At 29.4% G+C, this 12,709-nt stretch overlaps 1 protein-coding gene across 1 annotated transcript in view; it reads right to left on the bottom strand.

Moving 5' to 3' along the window:
• Positions 1 to 12,498, bottom strand: part of LOC112597454 — an 18,319-nt gene extending 5,821 nt beyond the window's left edge. Inside the window, exons 1-7 of the mRNA XM_025343511.1 lie at positions 11,862 to 12,498; positions 3,177 to 3,317; positions 2,982 to 3,107; positions 1,058 to 1,162; positions 711 to 963; positions 475 to 611; positions 310 to 325 (exon numbers count right to left, since the gene is read on the bottom strand). Coding sequence (XP_025199296.1) covers positions 310 to 325; positions 475 to 611; positions 711 to 963; positions 1,058 to 1,162; positions 2,982 to 3,107; positions 3,177 to 3,312 — 773 coding nt within the window. The 5' untranslated portion in view covers positions 3,313 to 3,317; positions 11,862 to 12,498. The remainder of the gene's footprint in view (positions 1 to 309; positions 326 to 474; positions 612 to 710; positions 964 to 1,057; positions 1,163 to 2,981; positions 3,108 to 3,176; positions 3,318 to 11,861) is intronic.
• Between the last annotated feature and the right edge of the window lie 211 nt (positions 12,499 to 12,709).

The raw sequence follows: 12,709 nt of genomic DNA, 5'->3' as shown, positions 1-12,709 counted from the left end.
ACGTCCTCCTTCCGTACCAAAGCGGACCGCGCGGCGAATCGGCGCGGCGGCCGACGCGGGCCCGCCCGGCCGTCGGGCACGAACGGGCGATTCTCGCTGCACTTGTCCAGTCGTTGGCCGACCGCCGCCGCCGCCGCCGCCGTCCCGCTGCAGCCACAGCCGGCGGGTGCCGTTCGAGGTCCTGCGCTGCTGCCGTGGTCCGGCCGCCGCCGTCTCGCCCGCCGCCGTACTCGGTCACGTGCACCAACGTCACGTTGTACTCGCCATACCGATCCACATGCTGGCAACTGTCAGCAATACGTAACCTACGATCCGTGCTCAAAGTCTGAAACAGAGGGAGGATGTGAAAATTCCGTGAGTCCGGATCCGGAAGCGTCATCGTTTCGTGACGGTTAAACCCGAAATCGCTTAGGTAGCGAATGTTCTTTTCGTTTTGAAATGTCCGAACGAATAGTAGGTAATAGGTATACGTACCCGGTTTAGGCGGTAACGGCCCGTCAAGCGGTATCATGATGTAATGAGATATACGGACGGCCGAAGACGATTCGATGATCGATTTGATGATATCCTTGTTGGTCATGACAATGACTACCGAGGAGTCGTTCAAATTCCTAAAACAACCGTTTTTCAAGTTTAAACACTAAAAGCAATTCGAAATGAAATCACGAATTCGCCGCAAATATTATAATATGTAGGAACGATGTAATTACCCAAAATCGTGAGCCAAGACTGTTCTGTTCAAACACAGTCCGTTGTCTCTGGCTACGCTTTCAAATCTTTGAGTGACATCCGGATCCTGCGCGATTAATACGTCCGCGACATCAATATTGTTCACGATTAAAAACTTAACGGCCGCTTCGGCATGAATTTCGACGTCAATGATGGGTCCTGCCGTTATGATAGGTATATCCAAACCAACCGACTGGTTGATTTTGGATCGTATGTCTTCGGTAGTGTAAATGGCTAAAATTTAATTTAATAAAAATATGTTTTTTTTATACATGGATGTTTATTACTACAGATTCATAATATCGAGCACATATTTAGTAATAATTACCAATTGGTATTGTCGAGTTATTGCAATCTTTGTCGACTACAAACGATATCAAAGCTTTCTGGAGATCTGTACTTCGATATGAACATACTTCGTACAAAGTTAATCCTGATGAAATAGATGAGAAAAAATAAAATTTGTTAACTTTAATTAATTAATTTAAGAACTCAGGTTAGGGTGTAATAAATCTTCTAACTGGATACCTTGTGCAGACGTGCACCTGACACTTATAATAACTATAAATTAAACTTTTACTGACTATAGATAAATAGTCGTTTTGATAAAACTACAATGGTGGAATCAACATCGTCTTCCTCAAAACGATTGCGTGTATTGAATTTCAATCACCACAAAAGTGAATAATATTGGATTTTTTGGAAAATTAAAAGGATTACAATTTATTGTTTCCTAATATTATACGTTAAACGGAAATTATTAATTTATTTCTAGTCAAGTGTTGTTGGAAATCGTTTTTTTAAATTTACCTAACCTTTAAAGTTTTGCATACACAATTAATAAATATTGTATACTGTGTAGCCATGTAAATAAGATTGTCCAAAATAAATTATGTTATTTTATTACAACCATACTTAATTATAATTTATATGTAATATTATAAATTATATTTTATTGAAGTTTATTGCAATATATTTTGACCATTATTCTATTAACAACCATCAATACATTCTTCAACACATTGTAAGGTAATAATTTTATTATTGGCAAGCAATTAAATTATTCCAACAACATATTATTATTATTAAACTCAACTATAATGAAACAAAAGAATAAATTTAATAGAATTCCATAATGGTTTTAATTCTTACACAATTATATACAAATTAAATAAAAATGGGTATCTTAAAAATCATTTATTTATTTTTTTAAACAATTTAAAATTTAAAATTTAAAAAATGTATTATGTTAACAGATCGACACAACACGTCTAAAAATCAAACAAAAAATATAGAAAATTATGCATTTATTCATTAGTTAGGTATTAAAAATACATTAATCATTAATTTAATTCACTTATTATGATGATTATTCAAATTATACATAATATGTGTATTTATGATTTTGTAAAATACTAAAATGAATTGATTAAAAGAAAAAAAAAATTTTTACCTCATTTACTTGTGCCATATTCACTGTCAATTTTTCAAAGTGACAAGACTTAATAAATATACAAGTATACCATTTGCATACGATATAATTATTTACCGATGCTACGCGAAATTATCCAGTAACGAAAACATTATTTGTCCATTAATTTACGAGCCAATGGAATTCAACCTCCTAATCTCCTTTCAGACAGACATTGAGAATTAAATGTAGGGAACAGTTATTTTAGATTATATCCCATAGGTAATTACTAATTATTAATAGTGCAACAGGGAGACAAATTTCCAAACGATTATAAATTAATGGAAAAGGGAGAGATTATGACCTGATCTGAGTCATGATAGTAGCGACGAATTAACGTTTAAATATGTAATCATAATACTGTACCACAAGCAATAGAATATTACTGGATAACATAATACTAAATACATATAACGGGTACACCATTAGAGTTGTAAAGATTTAACTGAGATAAGAACCATTTGGTTTCCTGAATCTGTGGGATCTTTGTATTTATACACGTATTTGTATGAAGTCATTGTGAGTAAATCTTTATCATGGAGACATGGGGATATCGGTTAATCGTTTCAATGGGTAAAGAGTCAATGTACAGGCTGTTTAAAGGAAATTTCAAATTCAAATAAAAAAAAATAATCCATTAACCATAACGAATAACAAAATTATTTATTAAGAAATCATATCAATGGCATATGGACAAATGGACAATAATTCCATGATAATTTATACTTACCATTTAGGTACTTCCTAAAATATTGCACATTGTTACATTAATTTTACATACCTAATGTAATGCCCGGGATGTAATGAATCGAATTTAAAATTTGCACAACAGTGGCTACCATTTCCATTGAATGAATACCTGTAGAGGTAGGGCCCGAGCATTTCTCGTCATAGACATCAAACAAACCTAGAGCGCGTTAAATCCATAAATTAATCACGTGCACAAACTTTAAAATTTTTTGAACAATTTACTCACCAGTTAACAGAAGATCACCATTCGTCTTAAAAAAACTCATGGACTGTCCGTTTTGATTTTGTTCGCAATCCAAATTATGCGTCGCCCGCACCATGCACGCTATTAACACGGCTGACAGACTTATTGCTAACTGCATTTTATCTATTAAAAGTAAAATTATTTTACCAAACATCTTAGATATCAAGTTTTGTATTTAATTTTTATCTAATGATTAATTGTTTGGCGGTTGTTACTTGTCATCCACTTTTTCAACACATAAACTTTTTTTTTTAATATAAACAACCTATATGACTATATATTATTTAATGCGCAATAAGTTTAAGTGGTAAAAGTATTAACATAGACGTAAAATATTAAATAAGAAGCCATTCACTGACGACACTTAGCTTGATTAATTATATACATATATTTCTTTTTCTTTTTTAATTTTAATGTTAAAAGGTTGGAGTTTAATTTAAATACTATTGGTTATTTTTAAGTTGGTAATTGCTGAAGGCTACGACACCACTTCTTTTTAGGCCTGCACCTAGGATTTTTTTGGGAGTCCATACGTATACGTATAAAATTTAATTGATTTTCCTAAAAAATGTATTTTTTGTCAATTTCTATTATTTTTTTTTATATGTTTTCTACCATCCTTTAATAAAAAATTAATGAATTCTTTATATAACATAGAATATTTTATTTAGATTAGGTAGGTAGTTTATGTAATTATTTTAAAAATGTATCATTAAGATATTTTACCAATATCTAATGTTAAAATTATAAAACTAAACAATATTATTAACAGAATAATTTATTATACAATTATATGTATAATAAAATAGTGTGACTAAAAAATAAAGTTATTTAGACCAGTTAACAACTAACGTTAAATAATACATTTGGAAAAGGGGGGGAACTGTCCGATGTCACCATTAGGTGATATAGCGCGGTCACCCCTAGCATTTTCTTTTCGCAACACTTGCCTCGGACGGTCGTTGAGAAGTGACTAGCAGCCCAACTTATGTTTGTATTCTTTTATTTATGCGTTTTACATTCTAAAGTGTTATAAAGTTTGTTCATTAAAGTTATTTAATTAAAACAGTTAACAGACTCAATAAACAATAAATTATTGAATTTATAATAATTTTGATGTAGAGCAATAAAATTTTAAAGTTTTTTCTCTTCATATAAACATTCAGTTTTTAACCTAGTTTAAATAACAATATAATAATGTTCAAAGCTGACACAAATTGTTGACAAAATAAACTGTCATTATATTTATTATTATTAACCAATTTAAAGAACACAATTTTATAAAAAAAATTACATGAAATATCTCATAAAGTAAAATAAACGAAGTAGTAAATTTTTCAGAAACTAGTAATATAATTAAAATTTGTAAAAATATTCCTCGGTTAAATAAAATAATACATTTTATAAAACTTTTTTTATGTGGTCCCATTTTTGCTGCTCTAAAAATGTAAATTCGATTAAAAATGTTATTTTCTTAACTATTATTCGTGAAGATATTTTTAAGTGACATAATTAAGTAACACATGACGTTACAATAAGTTAACGTGTCACCGACCAATTAACACCCATGAACTTAAAATGTCTACACATAATATACCTTGATAATAGCTATATTATATCTAAACATATTTATATTTTAATATACTTATAATATAACACTTAACGCGCGTTATCTTTAAAAAGTTATGTAATAATATTCACATCACGTGTAATGTATAATCTGACAAATTTTGCCCTTAGTTACTGAGCACGATGAAAACTATAGTATAAGCGACTTGTTTCAACGCTTGCAAATTTAATTACAACACAACCAACCCTTACGATTCTCTAATCCAATAATAATACCTGTAGATATATACGTAGTATAACCTGTATAACTACCAACTGTGAAATGTCGTACACCTACGTATCCAGCAGGCTTTTGTACTTACTAACACACAACAGCATTTGAAACAATTAGTTGGTATTACGTTAAGCTAAAGTTTAAGACGACATTTTTGTTTCTAAATTAATTTTAAAATGCATTAACAAAATTTCTCAACATGAAATTACAATAACTTAAATCTTCTACTATTAGCAGTTATAGAACAATTTAAAATTATTATCAAATTTGTTTACGTGTACCATAATAAAAAAATCCCGTATGAAAAACAAATAAAAAATAAACTACTTATAAAATAAATAGCCTTAACTACAAAAATTGGTAAAATATCCAAATTTATAAAAGAATTTGAAAATTATATGATGCGAGTATATTGTAATAATTTAAACGTAATATTATTTATAAATATTTATTTTTTTACAACTATCTATACTAGGGCTCGGCAATAGCGGCCCGCCTGCCTGGTAGAAAAATATTTTTTTTTAATGCTAATTTTTTACACGTAATAATATATATTTGATCTATCTTATAGTGTTCATCGTTTATCGCTGTTTACAGTAATAGTTATGATAACACAACAATTATTAAATAATATTAAAGTTTTTACTGGCCCTCAAATTTTTTTTTCAAATTTTCTGGACTGCCCTAAAATGTAATTGCCGACCCCTGATATACACCTAAATCTTCTTCATTTCTTTCGCTCTTCACTTCCAAATATATAGAATCGGTCACCCTTGTACAACACCTCCAAATATCTATACTTACTTAATAACATATTAAATACTGGAATAAATCATTAAAATAAAACCACAGCATTTATTATTCTAACAAAAAAAATTACCAAACAATAATTTTATAAATTTAAAAATAATATATTTGCATTGCATATCTTAGATATGTATCAACTACTTTTAAATCATCGTTTCTTAAACTGTGTTCCGCAAAACCTTGGGGTTCTACAGAGATCACTTCAGAGTTCCGTGAAGCTTAAGTAATTTTTTTTTTAACGTTTTCGAGAAAACTATTTTAAAATATTTAACTTAAGATTAGTAGCGATTTATAGGAGAAAAAATGTTTATATATTAGTTAATAATGTATAATATAGTAGTCTATATAGACTTTATACTCTGTAATATAATTATTATAAGAAATAATTATAATTTTTATTGGAAATAATCCTAAAAAGAGCTAAAAAGCTAAAAAAAAAAAAATATATCTATGATTAAAGTTGACATCAAAAAGGGCTCCACGAATAAAAAAGTTTAAAAAACACTGTTCTTGCCATTCTAGGTATTAAAATTAACCTATTAACAGATTTAATATTGATAATAACTAAAATCTCAAAATCTAATAGTTATATATACTTATATATCATATAACTTTTTAATTCACTATACACGCAACATTTCAACATCATAATATATTGTGTGTGTGTGTTTTTGTATTTTTATAAATTTGTAATGATATTCGAAAATCAAAAACTTCATTTAAAACTTGTTATTAAAGTTTAATCATACAATATTTAACTCAAACGATAAAACTCACATAAATAACATGATTTTCAAATAACAGACATAATTCAAAATAATTAACGCCCATTCAGAAAAACTTAATAATACACATATATATATCTATATTCTATTTATGTGTAATATATGAGATTCAGGCCGTTCAACACAGAACATACCAATTACTATTATTATTTAAGATTAACAAAAAATTACTAATAAATTAATAAACATTTGATAAATTAAAAAAAAAAAAAATTCATTAAAGCAAAATATATAGCTTACAAATAACATAATTATACATAATAATAGGTAGGCATAGTAACATAAATATTTAAAAACCAGAATCACTTATATGATAATAAAAGTTGTAAATTACAATATAATAAAAAAATCATAGTCATTCGGTATTTTATTACGACAATCGCACAACGAATTCCTCTAAACTTGTTCAACATTCTACCCCGCCTCTGAACTTGGTATATTGATACTCCTCGGTGTTCTCGATAGAGGTACCTAATACTTAATAGTCTATGCTTTCCTGTATTTATAGAGTAAATATTGGACCATTACCCATTTATGTAACAAAATAATTACTTCAGTCTTCCTCTGTTCATATACGATTTAGACTTTAGAGCCATCCATTGAGCTTTGATAAGGTCAGAGTCCGGAATTTTATCAGAAGAAACACAAACAAATCATTAATTAATTTCAAAAACTTGAGTTAGCCAATCGGTTTGTTTACATTTTCTTTGTGATCATCTACTATTTTGCGAAACAAAAAAACACAAAACCAACGGTCAGATATGACAATACATACGACATAATACCTTGCAATAGTAAATGTAATTTTCATATTTTCATATCCCATTAAATTTTCTTCATATTCATAACTACATCTTCGCATTGGTTATTTCTAGATGAATGAAATAAGTAAAAATCTTTTATACGATGCCATAATAATTTACTAAAACATTTTTAATAACTTTTGAAAACTATTAGTATTTAATTTTTAATGCCGTGGGGCACCCAAAAAAACGAAACACGAAGCAATCGCCTCTAATACCCTTTGTCAAATCCAGCTCTAATAATTGTGATTGATTACGCTGATTTAATAAAAATTCACAAAAAATGGAAAAACAAGAAAAATGAAGGTTTTATAGCGGGAAAATTACTAGGTCGTTGAAAATATATACCTCTCTCTCCCTGTGCGGAACACGCTTTATATATATTATACATGATAACCCGTAAAGATTTACTAATTCAATTGAAACAAGCAGTGTATTGTTATATATAGACTATGGAGTATAATATATACTCTCACCGCACATACTAATAAATCTTCATGGGACACCTATTATATTATATCGTTGTATTGGACTCGGGCGGACATTTTCCCACGGCAAAATTTTCACCCCGGCTCCTATACATCACATTCACTTAGAAACAAATGAAATTACCTATTGCGACCCTAACACGCTTTCTCGACTACCTTATAACCCATATATAAGTATAAAAGCCACTTCGTAAACATAATGATAATGGCACTGGTTATAAAGCACTGCAATGTAAAGGTAATATCATAGGCTTTACCCTATCTCAATCAAATGCCCAAATCGTACAATACACATTATACATGTTACAAACCACCTAACGACTTAATATTTTTTTTACCTATAGCTATTTCTACTATGTATGTGAAGAGAATTAGATTTTTTTAACATCAAAAAGTATGTCTTTGGACGCATCACATTTCAATATTTTATACCACTTAGGTACTTTAATATGATACCGGAATAATTTAGTCACGATTTTATAACACACCGTGGTGCATATATGCATATATTGGTAGATTGGTAAATAACTATTAAGGTCAATAATTAAACATCTTCGATGAACCCGAGTCTCTACAAGTAGGTCTCGAGTTTTAGTAATATACTAATATACCTACTTCGTACTCGTATTTTAAGCATGTACAGAAATATCATCGACATTCATTATTGTATTAATAATCAAAATGGTTTATTTTTTCAAATTCTTTACCTGAATTTTCATTAGTATTTTGTCCTAAACTAAACTAAAAAAAAAAAAAGGCGATTAGTCGAAGTTCAGGTCATTGAGTTATAAATCTAATGTTTATGACGTAAACTGATTTACGTAATAGACTCTACGTAAATCATTTTTTTTTAAAAAAATGTAAAACGAAAAATATTTCTAGCACAAAAAATTATTTTAATGAAGACTAAATTCACCATAATAATGAACTAAAAAATACATGTAACTAAAATTAAATATAATCTTTGGTACATTAATTATAAAATATGAACGATAAATGTACAAAATTTCAACCACCATTTTTGATAAAGAATCCCCACACGCATAAAAACTGTAAACAAGCATTAACCCCATTTTTTTTTCTGCAGTAGAAAATACCTATTAATAATAAAAATATATCATCTCTGTAAAATCGTTTTCAAGTAGCTCACGTAGCAATAAATAATAGGTACATTTTTAATCTAAATAAAGCTCTCTGCATGTACTGTCTAGACTATATACATAATTTAGTCACATTAACAATAATAGTTATAGTATTTCAATAATATTCACATATAATGCAAATGTTCAATGCAGTATTGAATAATTTATAGGTATGCAATAATCTCTTTGATTTAAAATATGCACCATTGAGTGTCTATTTACTTAAACGTTGGTATCAAAATGACTTTTTTTTATGTACCTATCGATTAAAATATTTTAAATTATTCAAAACACACTTAAATCTCCGTCAATTTCATAATAGTTTACTGAGAGTAGGGTTTTTATTCTTAAAATTTAATTTGCATCGACTTGATACCGTATACCTAATATTTTTTTTTTTTTTTTGTTATTCTATTGATTAAATCAATGAAACTACGCCACTGCAGTATTTTTTTTAAGCTGGTGGGTATTTAAATTAATTTAAATTTCGATTTGAAATTCTATACGTAAATATATAAAATTCATACATTTATACTACAATAAACAAGAGCATACTATTCTGCAGTGAAACGACTTTACATAACAGTGGCAAAAGGAACAAAAAATCCGTTTGTTGTAAGTGAAGTGTCTTAAATCGAATTCAGATTATATAGGGTCGGTCGTCTATATGTTTAACGGAGAAACTTCACGCTCTCTTCTGTGTAGAAGACAAAAATGTTATGTTAAAATATTGGATATCAATTTAAATAAGCATTATAAATAATTATAATTTATAACTAATTTAACTGCGATTATCAAAACTCGAGTGTTTATCCCCAATTAAGATTTAACAGCAGGCTTACAGAGATATAATACCTATAATGTATATATATATTCACAGTCTCATACACGGCCAAAAGTACAAAACAAACAGAGAAAGAGGGTGTAAAGTAGATGTTAAATGTACCTCGTCATTTAGAAGTCACTGTAATTTTTGTGTAATATTTTATAACCATATACAAAAAAAAAAGAAGATTTTGAGCAAAGACAGTCTATGTTTGAAGTGTCAACTATTATTAATAAGTTTATTCTATGATATGTTTTTTGATATCACTATTAAAGTTATTTATTTTACTATTGGTATTACAGTAGTTTGATTTAAAGTTTTTCGAAAACATTACATTTATTAAATTATAATTATAGTATATAAATTTATATTATTTATTATTGTTATTCACTTTTAAGTAAATAGGTACCTTTCCTTACCATAAAATGGTATAAATAAATTTGTAGTATAAATATTAAGTAATAACTTAATATTAATCTAAATTCTAAATATATTGAATTAATTGGAATTATAATAATTAATAAGTATACATAAGAGTTTCAACTCTCCGCAAATAATATTTTTGAATTCGTTAAAACTGTTATTCTTCGTCCTAATTTTAACATCAAATATTTAAAAAAAAAAAATGTATTTATATGTTAACTTTATATTATTATTAAAATAATATTTACAATCTATGCTTCAAGACATAATAAGAAAATTAGATACATTATACACAAAAAAGAATATAACAATGATATTTATAAGCTGTTCACTGACAGAATACACCGATAATTATTTATTTTATTTTTTTGTTAAATCAATTATAAATAATGAATAAACCGTTAATCGTTAAATAAATCCTAACCCATTTTTTTCAAGTCGATGGGGGAATATCCGGGAAATGAGTTTAATGCAAGTTTAGCGATTAAAGGGTTTGAATATGTGTAATTTGTAGTGAAGCTGTTTACAATGTTTTGTAGCTAATTAATTTACTGACTCTATTTCGACACATATGAATACTGTGGTATAGAAGAGATAATTTAAACAGAACGTGATAGATTGGAAGGCTTATAGGATACAAATTTGAAATGTCTAAGCACACTCTCAAATTTAGATTACATACGCTCATATAGGTCTTAATAAAGATTTGTAAATTATAAATTTAGTGTGGAAAACTAGTTTTGATATAAGAACGAGGAAAAGGAAATTAAGTCTATTATTTAGGATTTTTTTAGATTTTATTTGGGAACCCCAAGTTCATCTGTGAAGTTCTATTTTAATCTGTTGTCAAGTATGACACCGAGTCACCGAGATATTTAACTTATGGGGATATTGGAATTGGAAAAGAGGCATTTTTTCAACATTAATGAAACATATAATAATTTGAAGTCGAAAAGTTGAAAAATGTATATATTTTCATTACAAAATAATTTGCGAACTTTCGTGATCTTGACGAATAGGTATTGAACTTCAGATGCTTAATGCTCATAGAAATAATCATGGAAATAATAAATGTCTTTGTAATTTATAAATAGCATTAGTAATAACATAACGAAGCTTGAATTATTATGGTTTTAAGCTTTTTACCGGACAAAATATTTATTTTTTTCGTTATTTATAGAGAAAAAAAATTTTAAAAATGTCAATGCCTATAACTCAAAAAGTCAAAATATATTTTGAAAATTTTAAGTATCTACAGTTATTTGTTTTATTTGTTTTTGTAAAAAAAAAATTGTTTATCTCAATTATTTTGAAAAATAAGTACTGGGAGTTTTCAATTTGTACCTCTCAAAAGCACAAACTAAATCCAATTTTCTACAAAAAAAAAAAAAAAACACCCTCTAAGATCAAAACTGAATTTTGAAGTATTCTTTCTGCTACAAATCGTGTACACACATAAATAAAAATTTATAAATAATTGTATAATCAATACATTGATTTGCTCTGCTCAGAATCTTATAAATACGAAAAAAGTAATGACAAAGACTCACTTTTCGCTCACGACAATAATAATAATACTATGATATTATACTATATTGCCATATAGGACCAGGACTACGATGTACAATATTGTTCGGAAACCGGTTACCACTCGAATTCCGCCGAAGACAACTGCAACTGTCGCAGAAGGATGAACATGCTCAACGTAAGTACGGATACCGCGCGATGACCGTCTACACGAGGTACGTGTGGTGTACCTAAGTAGGTAAACTGTATAATCAATATGATAATGGGTATATGTAGATGGGTACCTAGTCGAAATAATTCACACGGAAGTTCCCCGTATCTAACCTGTGCTGCAACTCGTCGTCATTGCAACCACGACATCGTGGTGGTGGAGAAGCTGCACGGTTGTCGGTCGAAGTACCTATGTCTTTTTGCCTATCTATTTAAGCGTTTATAGGTACCACAAGACGCGTATAGGTATTCTCGAAGCCGCACGACGGCGCGGTGCAAACGCAATGTAGAGTAAAATACGTATTATGGTTTTGCGTTACGGTGATCTATGGTCTCGACGTCTTGCCGTGCGCGCCCAGACGACTTGGGTGACCCTTAAAACAATAGGTATAGATACGACATGCACACGCGCGGCGCACATACACGCATTATGGCCAGCTACGGGGTCGTGGCGTCGTCAAAGGTGAACTGCACGCGAAGCCCTACCAAAGTAGGTAGGTACCCGGGCGATTATCTTCCTCTACACCAACCCTCCCATTTATTTTTCTTCCCCTTAATCGCGCCGTGCTCATACCACCGCCCGTATACCTACCTATATATAGTATAGAACAACAATCCAATAAAAGCGATCGAGGGTCTCCGTGCAGGGACCCATCCCCCA

Source organism: Melanaphis sacchari, unplaced genomic scaffold (genome assembly GCF_002803265.2).
Source record: "Melanaphis sacchari strain LSU unplaced genomic scaffold, SCAv2.0 Contig41_pilon_pilon, whole genome shotgun sequence".
Classification (NCBI taxonomy): Eukaryota; Metazoa; Arthropoda; class Insecta; order Hemiptera; family Aphididae; genus Melanaphis; species Melanaphis sacchari.
This window is presented reverse-complemented; position numbering and strand designations above follow the sequence as displayed.